We start from the raw sequence: 21931 nt of genomic DNA on the forward strand, positions 1-21931 counted from the left end.
TGCTGCAATAAAAACCCTTACCAGGACAGTTATTCTTTAGACACCATAATAAGCTGGAATGTTCGGGAAGATGCTGGGATGAATTGGTGATACAGAGATCAGATCTTCACAGAAACCTTCCTGTTGCTAAGGAGGGGCTCTGGATGCTAGTGCCTATGGTTCCATGGAAGAGGTACCCAAAAGCTGATAATCTGAAAGGTGCACAGGGGCATGTGTGGAGGGACAGGAGTCTAATCCCAAGACTCCTTCCACACTTCTCTTCTCCCTAGTTCTCCTCCTTGGCCATCATTTCTTCTTCTCTGTCATCCTCTCTCTTTCTGTGCATTGATTCTGCTGCTTTGGGATGCCAGTGGTCCCCACACTTTTGTGAGCATCTGTGCTACCAACAAAGCTGACGAAACACAGGCATTGGCTACTCCCTGAGAAGTTGGTCCAGTGCAATGGGATGGGACCCAAGAGTACTCATTCCTGTTTTCTTTTTTTATTATAGCCTTCTTTGCTTGTCATCGAGACAAGGTGTACCTCTGTCTCCTACCTAGCCTAGAACTTGTGATCCTCCTGCTTCAGCCCATACAGTGTCAGGATGGCAGGTGTGTACAATCATACCTGCTGAGAGGGTTTCTTTCTAGCATTCTTAGGTGCCACTGCTGCTGCTGCCGCCGCTGCCGCCGCTGCTGCTGCTGCTGCTGCTGCCGCCGTGGCACTGGATCCATTTCTCAACAGACTGTTCATTCTCCCTAGTCCAATTCTTACTGTATTTCTCTACCTTATTCTCTGTGATCCTTCTCGTTCATTGCCCCACCCTTCTATACCCACTACACACACACAAATGATACATGCACACATGTATGTGCACATATACACATATCTTCACATTTATTTTATAAGTACATATAAAGAACGTATATATGTGTATGTATGTATGTATGTATTCTGTCTTCCACTATTGTGAGGTCAGTAATTTCTCTTTTGTGTAACCTGGAATCAGAGCAGATCAGAGAAGGAAGCCCCAGGTCCCATCAGTTGATATACTGTATCCCAAGCAGAAATCCTCGTGTCTCCAATGCAGTTCTGACGCCCTTTGTGCTGCCTCCCTGCTGCCGAGTGTGATGCACTTACAGACAAGGTGGGAACTGGAGCCCCCGTCCCTCCACAGGACAGGCTGCGCCTCTGCTCTTCCCCGCAGAGAATGCCTGCAAACCTTCAAAGACCACGAAGGTAGGGGGAGTGATGGTAGAAAGTGAATCCATTAAGGGGCGTATAAGCTGACAGTTTCAAAAATAATGATCTGGGCTGCCTCTTATTTAAAACCAGCCAGCTGCCCTGCCGCTTTTCATAGCTTCTGCAACTGACACTCATAGCGTTTGGAATTAAAAATACATAAGTGTTCGCTGAAAAAGCTGCTAATTTGAAGGTCATTAGCAGCCCCAAACATATTTCTTTTATTTATAAAAAAACTGCACGGAATAAGGCTATTCAAATTTACCCTCATCCCCGGCTCTTCCCTCCAGGGTAAAGCCGCCTACCTCACCTTGGCCCCAACAGTGTGCCTTCCTCTTGGCCTTCCCTTCCCTGCACCTGCCCTCTACCTGACACCTGCCTGGCAGTCTGTGGTACCCAGAGAAGCCTCTGACTCGCCCTGACATGATGATATACATAGTCATTAGAATTGGTGAAATGGTCCCACCTTCCCGGGAAAGGGCACTTCCGGCAGTTAAGCAAGGGTGGGTTCGGGGGCACTTGCCTTGATCACAAGGATATTTGGGGAAATTTCCCTATGACTGCAGATGGTGTCCTCGACACTTAGGTCTGTGTCTCCGCAGGCTCATTGGCACACCTCTCCCTGGGGTTTGCCTTGCTCCCACCCGTTGCAAGTCCCCTGCTGTGTCACTGTGATGGCCACTAGTGGATGCTCACAGCTGGTCCTCTCTGTGTGCTTCCACACCTCCATCATCTCTGCATGCCCTGGGGATTTGGCTGTGCAGGGCTGCCAACAGCTGCGCCCTAGGGCCTATTCTTCATGTGTGCACAAAACTGCTCTTACTTAAGTCTCTGTCCCCTGGTGGCTTCCCTCTCAGCCTGGCCCTCTGCATGGCCTTAACTGCCTCCTTTCAGCTGTTGGTTTCTTGAGGGAAATTACCAGAAGCCCAGCCTGTCAGCAGCCTTCTTGCAAATCCTTCTCGCAAAAGGATAAAGAAGGGTGGGGAGAAGGCGGTGAGGCTGGGGGTTGCGGTTGCCATAGAAATCTAGAAATGGGACTGACAACTGAAAAGCATCTCAGGGAGCAAAGAAGAGGAGAAGGTAAGGGGACTGGGTAGGAGTGAGCCTTTGTGAGTGCTAGCTGACCAATGGGCAGTCACACTGAGGACATTTGGCGGGGGGCATGTGGACCTACTTGCCCTAGCCCAGGGTTTTAGATTCTGTGAGTAGGAGCAAGACTGGGTAAAAAATGTGACTGAGAGAAATCCCAGAGTCTACAGAAGTGCACCAGGGCCTGGGGAGTCACTACACCCCAAGTCATGGGGTCACCAGCTTTCTGGCCTGGAGGCAGGGAGAATCCTGTGCTGTGAGGTGTCCTTGAGTCCCTTTGAAAATTGAGCCGGACAAAAAAGGGGGACACTGTGTATTCTCTGAGATATATTCCTTCATTATATATATATCACATATACATTAAAAAGTCATTTGGGACTTTCTTAGCCAGATTCTCTTCCTGCTCTTGCTTCTTCTAATTACACGTGTACATTTTCCCATTACCTCCTTCTTAGCTTAGATGGGAAGAAGGGTAACTTCCCCATTGTGAGTGAAGTATAGCGGTTCTCAGGACAGCCCAGGCGAAATCTCTGGGGGCTCAGAGGCTACAGAGGTGGGTGGACAGCCCAGTGAGACAGGGTGGTAACATTCCCATCAAGACCAACAGAGAAGTGATGGTGAGTCAGGGTGATGGCAGCATGAAGTGAAGCCGTCTGAGCTAATTTCTTCCTGGTCAAAACCAACATTCCCACATGTTGTAGAAATGGGTGCTGTCTGAAAATGACACATCACTCCCTGCCAGCTTTCTAGCTAGGGGACACAAGCTTTATAACCCAACCCTGTGCCTCTTTCAGTGGCCCTTCTCACACCATTTGTGGGGGTGATGTTGAGACAAGACTGTATATAGCTCAGGCTGGCCTCAGACTCACTATGTAGCCAAGGATGTCCTTAATTTCCTGATCTTCCCAGGTCTCCTTCCCACGTACTAGGATTATAGACAATCTCTTTACACTTGTCGTCTCCATTTTGAATGTATTATTTTTCTGCTGTGTAGTTTGAGTGACAATGACCCCATAGGCCTATGGGGAGTGGTAGGATTAGAAGGTGGAGCCTTGTTGGGGGAAGGGTGTCTCTGGGGGTGAACTTTGAAGTTTCAGAAGCTCAAGCCAGGCTCAGTGTTGCTCTCTCTTGGATTGTGAACTCTGTTAGAGAAAGATGTCTGGGAGGTCACAGGGCTTTGCAGTCACATACAGCAATTGAATGCAAGAAGATAGGAATGAATGCTTGGGCTTCCTGGAGACTTCTCCTCAAGCCTTTGACAGGCTCCCCAACTTCCCAGCTATCACACTGATCCTCCAGAGAGGCAGCGCCATTTTCACAGAGATGGAGTCCATGGTGCCCGGTGTTTCTTTTCCTGGTGCCTAGTCCAGAGCCACTGTCCTTTTAACGCCAACCACAGCCTTGCTACTTTATCTAACACTCAAGGGAGGATGCTATGGGCTTCCTTCATTTCTACTTCTCTATGAGAATAAGCTGTGTTAGAGCACAGTGCAAGTATCTACAACACATTTTCAACTGAGAATTATGTGACAACGGTAGCTAGAACCAGGATCTGAATTTACTTGGTGAGATTTTTTTACCAATGTTTTCACTTCTATTTTCACCACTTCTCTGACCCCAAGCATGGTCTCTTTAGGCCACCATATGTAGATAATGTCCAAGTTGACCTTCCAAAGTAAGACCTCTTAACACTCCCAAGACTCAGAAAATGCTACCCCTATAACATAAGCAATCCTCCACTTGTTTTTGTAAATAAAGTTTTATTGAAACTTAACCATACCCATTAATCCAAATACTGTCCGTGAATATCTTCACAGTACAATGGAAAGAGTTGAACTGTTCCAAGAGGGATCACATGATCTAAAATATTTGCCATCTGTTTTACAGAAAAAAAAAATAATTTGTCATCCCCTGCCGCATTAAATCTACAAGAGAGGCTCAATTTTGTTGCTCTTTTCCATGCTGAGTTTGCTGCTCAGAACCATAACTGGTTAACTCACTCTCAGCACCATATGACAGTTTACAAATAAGACCAAAGGAATGATGTTCACTCAAATGAAATCAGCTGTACAGTAATGCCCCCTGGGCTGGACAAGTTAATGCTTGGCAAACTGCCCCTGCCTATGAAACATCCCAGCAGGAGTCAAACCCCGTGGTGGGGATAAAAACAATAAAAAGAAGAACACACAAACTTGTTAATTGTTAAATTGGATGTCAGAGAGAATATTCTTCAAAGCTGCAGTAGACACCACATTCTGGAAGCATCAGATTGTGAGTAAGACCGGAGGTCACAGTGAGGCAGAGGGGCCTGCTCCCACTGGGAAAACTGAATACAGAGCTGGTGCCATCTGCCACGTCCTTCGGGGAGACTCACTACCAGGTGCGTGTTCCACTGCAGCACTTTCGTCTATAGAGAGCACAGATGAATCCATGTGAGCAAGCTGGCATACATGGAGACCTAGACAGCTGTAGTAAGCATGGCTCAGTCTTCAGCCTGGGAGAAGTGACTTTGCCCAGAATCAGGGGACTGGGGGTGTAACTCCATAGGTGAGTGCTTGCCTAGTGTGCACCGTAAAGAAGTAAAAAGCAAAAGAATAACTGTAATCAGTGGGTAGGCGTGGTTCTTTGTTCCTCAGGTGGGTGGAGAATGATGGCAAAGGGACCTAGATCAAATTATTAAATTAAGTAGAGATTCTGGGATTCCTTTGGGTGGAGCTGAGAGTCTAGAGATGGTCAAAGAGAAGACAGGACAGTTTTTACTTACTTCAAAAGTAACTTATTTCAAAAGAATGCTTCACAATTTCTGCTAGATAGTGCATAGTTTTTATATTAGATGTATTTTCTTAAATATACCTCACAATAAACATATAACAATTTTAAAGACTTTGGACACTTACATCCTAAAAAATATTCTGCCATTTGACGGTTCACTCAACACATTATGGAAGCCCAGCAGGTTGACCCCTGAGGATGGCTTTGCAGTCAGAGAAAATCTGTAGACAGTTACTTAGCCAAAGAAAACTCTTCTTGTTGACTGACAGGTCCAGAAATTGGGCTTTAATGAAAAGATTTCATTTAGTGCCAGTAAGAAAGGGCACTGGCCTGTTTGAATGAGCAAGCCAAGTGTTGTTGCAACACACTGAAGGAAAATGTCTCAAACTCAGCCATTGGTCCATCTGACAGGCAGCCTGGAGATCCACCCAGGAACAAGAGGAAGCATGAGTCCAGTCTTGGCACACATGCAAGATGAGGGGCAGACATGATTCAGAGGACACAAACATGCAACTGAAGTTCACAAAACCCCCATGTCTGCAGAGATTAAAGACTGACCTTTTCCAGAAGGTGGGGAGACATTTACAATAGACCCCAGGCCTGATTCCTTTTCTATTTTTTGGCCATATTCCCAAATCCTTAGACATATAATAAATTAACTCACAATGGTGTCAGGTTTTGAATATGCTTCAAAAACCAAGAACTGAGTTATGTGACCTTATGTGGTTTATATGTGGCCCCTCACTTAAACTTGGCAGATAATGCAATCCCCTTTCACAGACATATCACCTCACAGTGTGCATTAATCACTTGTCCTTCATGATAGACATGCACAGTGTGTAGGGGATTCTTAGAAGGCATCAAACTTGGGTAATGGAATTACTCAATGACTTAAAGACCACACTTCAGACAAATAATCTTGAGTTCAAATCCATGGTTTAGATTTGAACAAACTGCCTGAGCATCTCGGAATCGTTTAGCAAATTCATTCCCTAAATGAACATCACAATACCAGCCTAGGAGTAATCAGTTTGCTTGACTTTGTAGCAAGCATACAAAAAAATTACAATTGCTGTCATCAAGCCTATTATTGAATTTGTGATTATTATTTTTGAGAACTTCTCAAGTGGTTGTAATTTCAGTCCCCACCCCAGGAGCGCCTTCTCTAATTAGCTGCTGGAAAGACTTACTTTAAATTCTAAGTGTAGAACACTTGCTGCCGCGCTCTCATACCTAAGTCTGGTATGGGAATCTTAATCAGTTTATTCTCCAAATATCTCTTGACTAGTGGTCAGAGATCCCTGAGATGTTTGTCTTCAAGTAGGGAAATCCCAGTTGGTTTGGAAACCCTCCTGGGCTTCAGAGCCCCATGCTTGGATGCTCAGCTTTCTGTATCCAGACTTCTATCCCATACAGAGAAAGGCAACTTCTTGATCATGGGGGTGGGCACACTGTCTTGGGGAGTCAACACAAGACCTCAATTCCGCAATAGGTGAACCCCCTTCTCAAATTCTCAAGAGTCCTGTCTGTTTGTCCAGTTAGACTCTGGACAGTGTCTAAGGCCTTCCTTTCCTGCCGAGGCAAATGATGTGGGCAGGTTAAGTCTCAATCTGAGTTTCATGTACCTGTTCATCCGGACATTCAGCAGATTCCATAATATCTGAATGGACAGTCTGTGGCACACACCTGGGAAAACATTCCAGTGTCCCCACTACATCGGGTTTAGCTCTTTCTTCTCTGAGTGTTGGGAAGACAGTTTCAAGGAAGCAGGTAATTAATCACACACCACATTTGCCCAGAAAACACAATTTCTATTTTCCTGAGCTATCTGTTAGTGGGCCATGCTGCTTCCTTGCTTCTTTTCTCTTTGGCATACCACAGCCAGAGGCCATCTGGCTGGCTCTCCATCCCTCAGCTGAAGGATTTGGTCTTCAAGCAGGCTTCAGCTTGCTCTGCCAGGCTGTGACTTTACTAGGCGGACAAAGCTGAGTTAATGCTATGCCTTTATGGTCTGTTTCTACCTGGCACCCACCCTACAAAACCCTTGGAGCCCAGAAGCAGCCCTGTGAATGTTGACCCATCAAGGAGTTGATGCCTTGATTTGCTCTTACCAGGTTCAAGTTTCTATCACTCTACCCAACTCCCTGGGGCTCTAGGGGCTGAGGCTAGGTTCAAGATGAAGGTTAAGACCCTAATTCTGATAAATAGATGTCCCCAATCCTACAGGCTCCTATTATAGTTGCTCCTATTATCAGGCTCTTGCTTCCATTAAGACGTCTCTAAATGTCCCCTTTACTCTCTAGTGCCTACTGTTCCACACAGAGACCACTCATTGATGTCTTTACTGGTCCCCTGAGCACACCCTCCATTGGACACATCCCTAAGGTCTCTCTGGTTCCAGTCCCAGAAGACTATAAATATTCTAGGTCACTCTGTCCTTTGGGGTTGAGTCCTTCTCGACCTGACTATGTCGTCCTTCCCATAAACATTTCTGTGCTGGGTTAAAAACATTTAAAGGAGTGAATATGGTCCTATCCTTGCTCTCCACGAGCTCACTAGCTAGGTGAGCCAGCCGAGTTGAGTGTAAAGGAAGAAAGACCTATTGTGTGGGAAACAGAGAAGCAGACATGGCCACCTTTACAAGACACACCAGAGCTGTCCCTATGGCCTCTTTTGGGGGGGAGTGGGCTTCTCGAGACAAGGTTTCTCTATGTATGTCCTGGAACTCATTCTGTAGATCAGGCTGGCCCCAAACTCACAGAGATCCACCTGTCTCTGCTTCCCTGAGTGCTGAGATTAAAGGTGTGTGCCACCACTGCCCAGCAGCCCTATGCCTTCTTAGGCTGGGAAATGGAGGACTCTAGTTGTAGGAAATATCTTGAGACAGCAGTGACAGGGACAGAAAGGGCCATGGACAGACAGCAGGCTTGTCTTGTTGGAAACCTGGTGGGAGAGGTGGCCTTAGACCTCCACGGAATGGTAAAGAATTTGGACATCATCCCACCAGTTATGTGCAGCCACTGTGGGACTCTGAGCAGGACAGGGGTTCGTGATGCCGTCTCACCTTTCCCTCGATGGCTCTTTCTCTTCTGTCCACTTACCTACCTCATCAGAAGCCTCGTCGTTGCAGAAGGGCTGCAGCAAAGCTTGTGCGTTCAGTCATGGTGCTTTCACGCAGGAGGTCACAGGAGTTAAGTGATTAGATAGTGCGGAACTTGGACAGTGACCTGGAGTTCTCTTAGGAGGTCGTGTTGTCTTTATTTCATTCATCTTCCAGACCAAATCAGAATTGCTTCACTTGGAGCCTCGCACCCTTCCACCTGCACTCCCTGCCTTCTTGGGGCCTGACCCTCTCAATTAGCTTCCTTTTCTGCTGCTCTCCACACCCGTCTCTTTCATTAGCTTTGCAATATGCCCAAGTCCTTCCCATTAAGAAGTAGCAAAATAGCAACAAGCAAAAGGAGCCTCCTCCAACTGTATCTGTGTATCTTCGCCATTCCCAATCAGTCTGTTTGAAAGCTTATGGTGTTCTTTTCCCTCAACTCAGCCATCATCTTCTGCTACCATCTCTCTGGTGAACTTGCCCTGAATAGGGCCAGCCATCCTTTCCTGTGGATAAACCCATGAGCATTCTGTCTGCCTCTCTCTTGGACAGGATCCCTATATAGCCCAAGGTGGTAGAGAACTCATAACAAACCTCCTGCCTCAGCTTTCTACATGCTGGGACTCCAGATGCACGACACTACAGCTATTTCCCTGAATGTCAACTATTTGTTTGGGGGCATGATCTCACATAGTTCAGGCTGATCCAAAGTTTGCTATGTAGCTAAGGTTAACCCTGAACTCATCCTCCTGCCTCTACCTCCCAAGCCCTGGAATCACAGGTGTGCGCCAACATGCTTGTCTCTGCTGGGTCTTTTGCAAAGCTCACCTCACATTGACTGTCTCGGAAGCACTGAGCCTTGGGATGGCTGTTCCATCTCTAAAACGTGTTCCATTGGCTTCATGAACCCCACAAGCTCCTGATTTCCCCTTAAGCCTGTGGAGATTCTGTTCCCAGTCCTCTGTGAACCTTCATTTGCCAGGATGGCCTATGAAATAGGCTGTGGATCCAAGCGGCACGCAAGCTCCCTTCTCTTTCCACCCTCACCTCCCAATGCAATAAACTCTTCTGTTTCCATGATTTGACTTACTATCTGGGCAAAGCAAGCCTTCAAGAGGTAGAAATCCTCCAGAGAGGATTTCTTAGCTGGATTGTAGACCTTTGTACCCTGTGTTTATGGGCAGTTCAGATACTGTGCCTTCCTTCCTGCACATTCTCTACCTCAGCTGATGTATCGAAACCCACCCAGGCACCTAAACAAGATGCGAGGGCTGTCATCTTAGTGCTTCCCTCGCTAACTCCTGGCAGCCAGTCCATCTCCTCCCCCACTGACCTTGCCTTCTGTGTGCTTCTTGGGTGGATATGTTTTCTTCACTCCTGCTACTTCTACACATATGCCCCGAGACCACTGGGATCTTCTGCCTTGATCATCAGCCTTCGAATTAACCTCTCAAATTGGGTTCAAAATCTGCTTCTCCATTTTCCATCTGCTGACCATTGGCTTATATAAAATGGATGTTCCTTGCTTTAATCCACTTTCCAGGCCTGGCTTAAGAGTAATATCAAATTCCGTTAGTCTCTCATATATGGCCGTTCACATTGCAAGCTCTGCCTACCCCTCTAGCTACTCACAGTCAACCCTTTATTCTTCAGCCTCAAAGAACAATCTATGATCCCATGAACACAACATTTGACTTCTGAAACTTGAACTAACATGAGCTCTTCCCTCTATTGTTCACCCAGACTCCAACTTGGTCACTCCTTCCACTCCAGTTGCAGGTGAGCAAAGCCTGTGAGATCATTGTCTTTGACTGCTCAGGACGTGGTGGCTCTCCCATGACTCTGTCCATTTCCCCATCAAGTCATTTACACAGTTGCATTCTGCCGTGAAGCCAATACTTGGAACTTGTCATTGCATCCGTGGCAGAAGGCCATTTCTAGTGCTATAGGCAACTATGACTTCAATAGAGAGGCGACTTAAATTTTCCTGAGGAGATGGCAGCTTCTCTTCCAGAAGAACAGAATGTTATGGGCTCAGGAGCTTAGCGGAAGCTTGTTTGCCTATACATTTGTTTTGTTTGAGTGTTTTAATTTTTATTCCTTCTGGTGAGCAGGAGGCTGCAGCATTTTTGAGTGAGGGTGTCTTCTGGGAGATTAAAGAAATCTTGGAATGAAGAAATTGTTAGCGTAGAAGGGCTGTTAAAATACTGATGTAGGTCTGGTGTTGTGGCTCAGTTGAAAGAGGGCTTGCCTCGCATGCACGAAGTCCTGAGTTTGATTCTCAAGAAGATAGATATACACTGAGCATGGTGGTACACATCTGTAACCCCAATTTTTGGGAGGTAGAGGCAGGGGGATCATGAGATCAAGGTATCCTAGGCTTGTAGCCAAGTGGAAGCCAGCCTGGGCTACACAAAGCTCTGCCTCCAGCTCCCCAAAGAGAAAATAAAGAGTACCAGTCATGTTCTCTTAGAGGAGCCCTGCCAGTCCCCACGCCCTAATCACAAGTTAGCTTGGCAATACACAGTCCCCAGGTTCAGGGGTTCAGGACACAGTCTGGGCTTCTCTCAGGGTAGGCTGCATACTGCCCCTGCCTCCCCTGCACTTTGGATTTGCTTCTGTCATACCAGGAACAAGACAAGTTAGTTTCTGCCTTTTGGTGCCTTTGGGCATTGACTAACACTCAGATGAAGAAACTACTGTGTCCCCAGCTGGAGCTCTGAGGACGCCTCTGACACCTTGTTAAGGAGTCAGACGGGGTTGACAGGGAGTGCTTGAAACATCAAGAGACTAAAATAATGTAGGCTGGGACTGATGGCAGTTAAGAGTAATTGAGGAAGCTTCCAGTGAAATACCTGGGGATTAACTTATTTTAAAGCGTGCTGTCTGAGGTCATGGATGTCTAGAGGTGAAGTCATGACTTACTAAACTTGTTCAGTTTGAACTTATTTCAGGCACCAAAAATTTTGTACCTTCTACAAGCCAGGTGACTTGCTAACAGGGAGTAGCAAGGCAAGGACAACCTCTCCTGTGTCCGCTTTCACTTGGAAATTGCCAGGAATTATGATGTACTAAGTTGTGACTCTCAATAGCTTGGAACAATTCAGGGCCCTTGATAACAAGGCAAGCCCAGAGGGATGCAGGGTATAGAGGGATCTCCTCCACAGGTGTGCAGAGGAGGCCCATCCATCACTGTTCATCCCCATCACCCTTGCTCTGAGGCCTGAGCTCTCCCAGAACCCAGGTTTGTCCTCAGATCTCTTGCTGGTCTCTCAAGACTTGGTAGGGGTGAACACAGATGCCATTGGTCTCAAACTCTGCATGACCTTAAAGCATGAGCCACACACCCTCTTCACCATTTGGCCACCTTTCTGTGACCCCAAGGATTCCACTCTGGCACTGCCTGCAGCTTTGCTGGCGTCTGGGAAGACACAGACATGACTGATTTTGGAAATGACCTCATGACCTCTATGTGTAGGGTATGGCACAGTGACCTCAGAGATCAGTCTGATCAGTCTTCTGTGAACCTTTCAATCTCTATGGGTATTGGGTGTTTTGAGAATTCTGGCTGGTGCCTGTGTTCTGCTGGTATCATGGCAGCCTTCCCTTTACTTCATTTGCAAGGGACTTACTGTGTTCTTAGCCAGTTGGTGACAGAGTTGTTATTTTTAAAAGATGATGAAACCCTTAGGTTGCCCCACAAAGAGCCTCTTAGAACAGAGAGCTTCCAGGAGCTTGCATTTCTTACTGAACGATGTAGTTTTTCCCTCTTGTCCTCTGCCTCCCTGACCCTCCCTAGAATCCTGTGTGTCCATAGACACTGCTCTCTCTGTCTTCTTTATCAACCTCCAGTTCTCCTTCTGAGTGTTGGAGTAGCAGAGAGACGGGGGTGGGGGGGAGCGGGAGGGAGGAAGTGAGTGTCTCTAAGGCATCCCCAGCAAGCCATCTCCATTTCTGTAAGCCCTGGCCCACCTGCCATTGGCGGATCACGCCTGCTCACTCTTGGTGGTCTCCTGTATTTGAACCACACACCTTGGGCTACCTGGCAAGGTTGCAGATTGCATCCTGTCAGCTTGGCTTTGCAACTCACAAATCACTGTGTATATTTTAAATTCTGAGCATGTCACAGGATGTACTCATGAACTCAGCAGCCGTGGCTGTGTACACAAGATCAAGTCAGCCAACATCCCAGCATGGCTGAGGGAGTGGTACATAAGACCCCACCTAAATCTGAGGTGCTATTATCATTTGATGGCTACTGGGAGAAAGTCATTTTTCTTCAAGGATGTGGACTTACCAGTGGTTGCCTAAGGACCAGTGGGTGGCTCTATAGCTATGGGCTTATAAGCAGCACTACTTAGTCTCGGCGGGCTATAAAATTAAAGGGAACAAAAAAGTTGGGAAGGGGATGTTGGAGGTCCCAGGAGGAGTTGGAAAAAGTGAGGGATAGATAAATAGACTCACAAAATATATTATATACATGTATGAAATTCTCAAATTATAAATTAAAATATACTATTAAAAAAGTAGAGCTCTTGAGCCAGGAATGTGGCTCAGTTGGTAGAATGCATGTCCTGGGTTCCATTACCAGAAATCCCCCCCACAAATATGTCTCCGTAGGATGATGGGGAGGCAGCACATGCAGTTCAGAAGGATGGGCTCTCGCTTCAGTAAGCAGCCTCCCAGGGGTTTGCTTTGAGAGTTGAGCAGGAAGTCCCCTGAACTCAGTGTTCGGAGACACCTCTCTGTGGCAAGCTCTGCCTGTCCGTCTCTCCTATCATTTTATACCCGAGAGTGTGAGGCTCGTGCCTCTCTTTCAGGGAGCCTCAGGAGCCCCAACAACTATCACTTCCTGAGCCAGTATCTTCACACAGAACTCCATGAATTCCCAGGGAGGAAGGTTAAGGGAGTGTCACGGCTTCCACAGTGTGGTCCCTGGGCCAGCAGCATCAGCCCCACTTGTAAGATGTTCAAGTTCTAGGTCCCACTCCACGCCTACCACACGGGGGCTCTGTGATCCGTGATTATGCCCCCACTGGTGATGTCAAGTCACACTTGGGTGTGACATCCCACTGGGGCAAAGGTGAGGAGTAGGGGGTCATATGTCCAAGTTAAAATGCTGACTCCGTTGTTTTTGTTCCTGAGATTCTGAGTCTGGAAGTGGGAACAAGGCAGGACCTGCTGGGACTTCACACATTTATACCGAGGAAGAGAATTCAGTATGTAAAGCAAAATATGTTAAAGGCAAAAAAAAAGTGCCTTTCTTGACTGCTGGCTAATGGCCCTCAGCAGCCCCTTTCCTACTTCTTGCTCTCAGTTAGTTAGTCTGGGGGTGACGCTGGGCAGCTGTGATTGGACACCAGGGAGGGCACCTGCAGGGCAGCCTGAAGTTGTGGAGTGCTTGTTCATGTCAGTGTGACTGAGAACTGTGCCTCCTTCCTGGACTCTGCGGATCCCTCCTGCTTCTCGTCCGTGTGCTCTGTGTTCTCTCTGTCCTTTCTGGGAACTTATGCTAACAGCAAATGAAGAGTTTGATGTGAACTTTATGTTGCCCCTGCCTTGACCCCAGCAAGAAGGCAGGCTGACAATGGCAGTGCTAGAGAAGAGACTCTGCTAAGAGATGCTGCCTGAAGCGAGTGGTGGCAAATTTAAACCCACGCCTGTGAAACCTGAGAACAGATCAGTCACATGGTGTAGGCTTGGAAGAGACACATGGACTGCGGGGCCTTTGGGGTTAACTACTAAACTGGGCATGTAATTGTTAATCAGCTAAGCAGGGGAGATTTTTCTCTTCCACCTTCCTGGTTGAACTGGAGCCCTCTGAAGACCACAAGGAATTCTGCGGACAGGTGCTCTCTCCCCAGCTTCTCCCATCCTCCTGGTCTTACACTTTAAGGTAAGCTCGCCTGGGTTGTAGCTGCATCTTCAAGCAATAAGACTCTTTGTGGGAGCTTCCTGCTGGTCCGGAGCTGGAAACTCAAGGCCAGAACGCCCCTGTGACAGTTTTAATCGTGATCTTGGAACAACCTAGAATCTCCAGGGATGGGAGTCCCAATAAGGTTTGCCTAGATCAGGTTGGTCTGTGGGTGTGTCTAAGAGGACTTGCCATGATTATGTTAATTGATGTGGGAAGGCTCATCCCACTGTGGGCAGCACCATTCACCAGGCAGAGGATATCCCAAACTGTAATAAGCAGAAAGGATGCTGAGCACAAGTCAGTATCCGTTCATCTATGTCCCCCCTGCTCTCACCTGTGGATGTGACATGATGTGACCGCCTGCTTCAGGTTCCTGATACTTTGACTTACCTGCAATAATGGATTATCACTTGGAATTGTGAATCAAATAAACTTTTTCCCCTTGGGCTGCTTTTCGCCGTGGTATTTTATCACAGCAACAGAAATGAAACTAGGACACTCCCAAATCAGTTACCTAAGCCTAGAGGAACAGGCTCGTGCTGCCTTAAATATGTATTAAATTTGGAGCCAAGGTTCCTGCTAAGTCCACACCTTCCCTAGCTGCATGTCTGCAGACACAGCAATAACAAGCAACCTAAAGTTTGGACATCAACTTCTTAGTTTAGTGTGTGAGCTAAGTCAGGACCCAGGGACACACACTCTGACAACATCTTACATAAACCCAGACATGCTTCTGCTCTTTTTAATTAGACAGATAAAATTAGGAAGGAGATTAAGGTAAAAGGAGAAATTAAAAATATTCAAATGTTAGGTGGAATTTACAAAAGTGAATCAAACAATGAACAATGAGGTACAAGAAGGAATGTAAAGAGAAACACGGACACGACAGAAACATTCCTCGGATGTCACACGGCTTCAGCCGGTCCACAGGCCAAGCAAGAAAGAATTCTCCCCTGCCGTTCCTAAAATCGCTGGTTCCAGGACTGTGGAAGAACATTCTCCAGAAATCCTTGCCTTCTCCTTCTCTTCAGATCTTATCAATAATAACTCTTCAGTCAGCATCATTCCAGAATGGCCCACACTGCATCCAATTCAAACCACTCACCTGTTTCCTGTCTTAATTTGCAAACTCTTCAGAGACTACTTTTTAAAAAATTTTTCCTTTCATTTGAGTCCCTCCCCTCTTTTCTCTTCTCATTGAGCCAAGCGGTCAGTAGGCCAAGCAGAAAGCCAGGCCAACAGCTTGTTCCAGCATCCTGAGGCCTCCCAGGGCCAAAACTTTCCCCAATTCTTTTTTTCTTGTTTGCATCTGTCACGAACAAGCACAGTCGTTTTATAACGCAGACACACAGACGTGTGCGCTTGCACACGGAAACAGGTTTTTCTATTATTTTTTTCCAATTCGTGGTTTCTTTTTTTCCTTTTTGCAGAAAATGCAAACAAAAGAAAAACAAGGTTTTCAATTGAAGGTACATCTCTTCTTCAATATGAAGACATTAATTGAATTGGTTGGATCCCCATGCAGTAGTGGTCAGCAAAGTCCTTTGGCAACTGACAGACGACATCTGGAGACTCAGGAGCTGGGTTTTATTTGAAGAAGCTTCCCTACAAGAGTCATGAGCAAAGGGAAATGGATGTGGGGGAGGACTCTCAGGGAGGAGCACAAAAGGAGAAAAGAAAAGAACATCATTGGTGAGGGAGAAGATGGAACAGCCGAGGCTTGCTTCTCATCCCTCCACCTCCTTCCCTTCTTCCCGAAGACAGGTAACTCCAGTCCCCCTTGGATAGGAACTGAGTTCACCTTGGTTCCCAATGCATATGGTTTCGGCTTCACTTCTGTTAAACATCACTTTCCTATCTTTATTATTACGTGTTTGGTTTCCCACGGCATCTACATGCTTCTGTTGCGGAGAAACGACGATTGCCCGTGAGCAATGGGTCCAGTTCATTCTTCACAGATGGAAAGTTGTTTCCCAGCCAGAAAGCTGATCTTCCTTGCACATTCCACAGCGGTCAACCTCTGGTTTCCCTTTGACCCTGGTCCTTTTCCTTCCTCTCCTCCCCTATGAATGCAAGTGTTCTCATGCCATTACCGATGGTGACTGACTCATCTGGACCCTCATTGAATGGATGCTGCTCAGAATCTTCTTCTGATGGCCTGCCAAGGTGACCCCTATTCTCAGGAGGTCTCTGGAAGAGCAAAGAAGTCAATGTTAGAGTTAGGGCAGCCTTTTCACAGCTCCAAATTGTCACCAAAGGTGTGTTCCTGAAAATAGAGTGGCCAAAAAAATGTGCTAACCATCCTAGAATCTTAAGTGAAACAAGCCCAAGTATTTAGCAATAACATAACTACACATTTTCTTTTACTTTGTATATGTGTGAATGTGTATGAGACTCTAGGAGGGGTATATGCACATATATGTACATGTATATGGAGGCCAGAGGCCAGCCTTGAGTGTTATTCTTAGTTGTCATCCACCTTGTTTTGTGTGTTTGTTTTTATGAGCTTGTCTCTCACTGACTGATTTGAGGCATGCCAATTATGACAGCACGGTTGGCCGGGGAGCCTAAGAGATCTTCCTCGCTTACCTCCCAGCCCTGGGATTGCAAGTGACTGCCACCTCACCCAGCTTCTCCTACAGTGATCCTGGAGATCAAACTCAGGTCCTCTGATCACCCAGCAAGCACACTACTGACTGAGCTATCCAACCCCAGCACCCCTATCTGACCTCAGCACCCAGTTATAATATTATCCTGCTCAAATTCATGTTTTCTGTGCATCCCTCCTGCCCCTCCCTACACAGTCTGCATGAACTATGCCTTATTCCTCACCCATGGATCCAGAAGCATCCCTTTTTTAGTGGCCATGATCCTCAGGTGGGCTGGAATTTTCCTCTACTCTGTGACTGACTCTCCAAGCGCACACTCTATGGGACTTTGGTTATTTCGTGGAGCTTCCTGCCTAAATTAGTGAACACCCACTGTGACTGAAAAGCTATGGGGCTTGCCTGGTCTTCTGATGTTTCCCCCCTGAGCTTCCAATCTCTCACTCTGTTTGAATTTTAATGCCATGCATTTTTAAGAAGGGTGATCTTAAAATAACTTTAGAATATCTGCCCAAGTAGGAATCCAAAGAATGTGTCTGGGATAGAAGCTCAGATTGGGTTCATCTGTGAGCCGTGAGAAGTCATACGGAAAAGTTCCTGGCTTATGTTTGACCTCAAGGAGACCCACGCATCTTTCCTTAGCTGCCCAAGAGCACACTATGTGCTATATACCATCCTATCTAAACCTGCAGGGATGCGTTTCTCAGTCGTCGAGAAACTGCATTCACAGATAGGTAAGTTAAACAGCAACCAGGCTTTCTGAGCAGGCGATGGGCCAAACACATGCTTGCTAGTGCACGCCACTCTATTTGTCTCTCTGCAAATCAGTAACATGGGCACTATTCTTACATGTGCATTTACAGACAAGACAAGTGTCATCCAAAGAAGTAAAGCACTAAATATCTCATAGCAGGCAGGCAGTGAGAGAAGCAGAATTCAAATACAGCAACGCCTGGTTCCCGGCCTCCCTCACAGACCTTTCAAACTCCCCTAGGCTACCGCTTATTTCTTCCAAGCTTCCTGACCCTGGCACAGGCAGGCTTTGTTGTATACTTCACACTCCGGCAGACCCTGGGCTGGGTTGGTATCCACAATGCCTTGGCACTTATGCCTCCCCCCATAGCCATGTGAGCTGTAGTCCATCTCTCTAAGGCTGCAGCTGCTTGAGATAGGCAAATTGCCCGTGTCTTTATAGCGAGTATTTTGGGGAAGCATGCTTGAATTTTAAATTCACAAATTGCCCCACCATCTATTTTATCGAGTTGCTCATTTCCTTTTTTTTTTTTCCTCATCTTTCATCTCTCAAGAAACAAACTGAATTGCTCCAGTGCTGTGTGGCTGTGTTTTACTTTGAACTAAATCCCTTAATTTTCAGTTTGACTTTCCTTTTAATCCTCTCCTTGTTCCTTTTTTTTCTGCGACTTTCCCCAGACTGAAGGAACAGCTTTATTTGACTCCTTCTATTATGGAGGGGAGGAGGGGAAATATGTCAAAAAGAAAATTGTAGTCAGCTGAGAGGGGGCAAAGTGGAGTGAGCCTGACCCCACGAATGCCCACACCTTGGTCCTCTGATCACCCAGGAGCATCTCTCTGAGCTCTGCAGGATGGGAAGGCTCGTTCTTTTTAACTTTAATTCTCTGAGTTTTGTGCTCACCCATTGGCAATCATTCAAAATATGTAGGGCTGTCCTTTTTTAATTTATTTTTATTTATCTATTTTATTTTGGGGTCACCGGGAAATAGACCTTTATCAAGCATATGCTGCAATTTAGTGGATTCAACTGGAGATGTATATTCAATCAACTCCCCTGGAGAAAACCCTGACTCCATCATTCATGAGAAGAATGAACCTTGCAGTCATAAAGCCTGACTCCAGGCATATGTAGTCGGTGTTCATCTGCACTGAAGTAAGCTTGGAGTGGGACTCCACTCTTCTCTCCCGGATGCAGCAACAGCCCTGGTCACAAGAAAACCCCAGCATCCAGTACTGTGCCTAAGATATGACTGGTGACCAGTCACCATGTGTCAGCTGTCTGCTGGACTGATGGGTCCTCTGCCATAGGAGATATGTATCACAGGCCTCCAGAATTCACTCTGATGCATCAGTACACACTGGGGCTCAGGGTTTGTGTGTGTGCACATGCATGCATGTGTGTATAAGAAAGGATTGATTTCCTGGCTTAGATCATTTGAACTTCACTGAATACAGAAAGCAAAAGCAAAATCTGAACATGGTCCTTCCTGTGTTTGTTCCCAACCTTTGTCACATGTCAGAATTCACCTAGGGAACATTGAAATCCCCTAAGCCCTGCATTCTGCTACCACCACATAGCAATTAATCAAAAGGCTGCAGGTGGCATCAGTACTTTGGCCTTTTGTAGCCCAGGCTGGCCTTGAACTTGATATGGTAAGTGAAGATAACCTTGAATTTCTGGCTCCCTTGTCTCTACCTCCCAAGTGCTGGGAGTACAGACATGTGCCACCATTCCCAGTTTACACAGAGCTGGAGGTTGAATCCAGGCTTCGGGTATGTTAGGTGAGCACCCTGCTGGCTGAGTCTTATCCCCAGGCATAGGCTTCTGAACTTCTTAAAGATTCCCAGACTATTCCAGTGGGCAGCAAAAGCTGAGGCCTCTTTGGGTCCTTAGAGGGGAAAAGTGTGGGGGGGGAGGGGAGGTTAGATGCATATTGAACCAGCAGCTGGAAAAGCAGTCTTGTGTCCCATCTTGCCTCATGTGTCGCACTATTTCAGAATCTGCTGGATGGAAAGACTGGCACTAGATAAATATTTCCCAAACTGCACTTCCATAAAAACCTGTCCCTCAAAACTATGGTTCCATGGTATTTAATAATTTGAAATGGGCTTCTTTATTTCAGGGTTTCTCATGGCCTTTATAATGCTAATACGAGCAGTGAATCTCCACGAGGATGATAAAGTGTGCAGTATTTCCCAAATTTATTTGACCGTGGGACATTTTTTCCAAGGAGAACCTATTAACATTTCCCATGACTGGTGCTGCTCACAACATTCTGGGAAAAGCGATGGACCACTTGGATCTTTAAGAACCTGTCTCGCTCTCCTCTTATTTGAATAATTTTATTTTGTGTATTCCTCCACACTCCTGTGGGAGCAGCAGACTAGTAAGTAATGAGTGTGAAATGGAAATGTATGTGTGTTTACAAGGGCTGTACAGGTGTGAGGATGGCACCTGGCCCCACACAGTTCAGAGGTTGCTGATTCAGGGCTGTCACTGCCTGCGACTCTGTCCAAAGTGCTGGCTGCTGTGTTCGTCCCTTCCACGTAGATGCTGTCTTTGCTGGTCTGAATTTATAAACTTGAATGGGGAAGAGAAGTAATTGATGATTGGACAAATGTCATATTGCTACAAGTATGAATAACTCTCATCCTGGGCCCAGAAAAGATCTCTATCTGCACCCTCAGTATCCCTCTATCTCCAACCTCCATCTTACAGCCTCACAAGGCTGGTTTGGTCAAAGCAAAGGGGCTTTGACCCACACTGTCTTCAGCAGCAGTGAAGGGGCTTGAACACCTAGCTCTGGGCTGGACAAAGGAGGCTTTCTTCACTTACTCTGATGTCATCTGGGTGACCAGTTGGAGGGAGGTGAAGCCAGCGGTAAGGAAGCTGTCCCTGTACTGAACCATTTTGATGGCACTCAGCCAGTCGTCCACGGTGGTAAAGGCCGTGAAGTCTGGGATAGAGCGGTCAAGCAGGGGTTGGGAAGGCCTGGCAAGACAGAGAGGAAAAGGTAAGCTCACAGCTAAAGAGAAGTGGCACTCCAGACTGACCCTTCCCTCCTGGCACCACCTCCAAAGCTGAGAGGCCAGCCCTCTACTTCTTGGTATTGTCACAGGTCAGTCAATGACACAAACAGATTGGTACAGTATTCAGTTGAAGGGAGGAGGAATGACTCCCCATCCAAAGTTGTGTGCAGCCTCGCCAAATCTGCGGGCAGCAGTTTTCTTTTTCCTGCTATCTGAAAAGCATGGCATGGAACAGCCAAGCAATGACTGCCCTTCTCTGAACAGATCCAAGGTAGATACGCTGGGAATGGAACCAGCTATCTTGAGGTCAGCCATCTTGAGGTCAGCCATTTTGATGTCAGCCATCTTGATGTCACTCAGTTTCACATCCAACTTCTCTCTAGGCCACAAGAGTTTACTTCCCATGTCTGCATGGCATTGCCCTCTTTAAGGTGTTCTTTTGAGCTCTCCTTTACAAGGTCCACACCACAGTCAGATATACTTTAAAAATGCAGAAATGATCCCATAAAACCTCTTTCCTTGGCCGTAACATATGCCAAACCTTTCAATAGGTGCTCACTGTCCTAAAAATGGAAATAATGCTCAATACACCTCAAGGACCCTAAGTGCCCTTATTTTTGCCCACTTCACTGGCTTCATCAACTTCATGCTTAGCAATTGGCCCTGAGCTTCCGATTCTCCTCACAGGCTAAGCACTTGCCCTTAGCTCCCATCCAGTCCATGCACTCCGGCCCTTCTGGTGGCATCTGCAAGAGCATCCACCAGATAGCTCTTGCTACAAATGGGGGCATGATCTCCGGGAGCTCTGCACAGGACTCTTCCATGTCCACCATTAATGGTTCAATTTTATGTTTTTTTAATGATCTTTGGATCAATGTCTGCTGGCCCTACATTATTTTAACCTCCACAATGGCAAGGACTACGTCCTACTTGTTGTATGGAACCAGTGCTGGGTACAAAAACTGGCCTGTAGCCACCTACTAGGTTTTGGTTGAAAAGAGAAATTAATAGATGAGTTCATACAAAAGTATCTAAGCGAATCACTACAGACACTGGAGCTGACAGTTGTTTTGTGCATCCATTCATATTCATATCAAAAGAATCTGCCTTGTACTTTTTTGGCCCACAGCAATTGGAGCCTTTACCTATCTAAGTGTTGGCAAAATCTTCAAGCCGACAGTGACACCGGCCTAGACAATCAGTGTAGTTAACAAAGAGGGGCCTCCCAGAAGTGAGATTATTTAGAAACAGTGCATCACCAGTCATATCAGATACAATCTACTAATACAGAGCCCAGTGCCGAGTTCATGAGCTGCCAACACATGGTAGCCAGGTCTCGGAGTATCACATGAAATATATTCTAGAGGGAGGGAGGACAAAAAGAAGGCAGAAATCTGGGAACGTCTTCCATTAGTGGACAGTCTGTGCCAATCCGACTTT

The 21931-nt window shown here is 46.6% G+C and overlaps 1 protein-coding gene across 1 annotated transcript in view; it reads right to left on the bottom strand.

Moving 5' to 3' along the window:
* Positions 1–14813: 14813 nt before the first annotated feature.
* The window catches only part of Ephb1 (EPH receptor B1), a 439224-nt gene continuing 432106 nt past the window's right edge, over positions 14814–21931 (bottom strand). The window contains exons 15-16 of the mRNA XM_085689627.2: positions 20298–20453; positions 14814–16292 (exon numbers count right to left, since the gene is read on the bottom strand). Of these exons, the coding sequence (XP_085545753.1) occupies positions 16184–16292; positions 20298–20453 (265 nt within the window). The 3' untranslated portion in view covers positions 14814–16183. The remainder of the gene's footprint in view (positions 16293–20297; positions 20454–21931) is intronic.

The sequence above is a fragment of the Myodes glareolus genome, chromosome 4, assembly GCF_982192425.1.
Source record: "Myodes glareolus chromosome 4, mMyoGla1.1, whole genome shotgun sequence".
NCBI classification, from domain to species: domain Eukaryota; kingdom Metazoa; phylum Chordata; class Mammalia; order Rodentia; family Cricetidae; genus Myodes; species Myodes glareolus.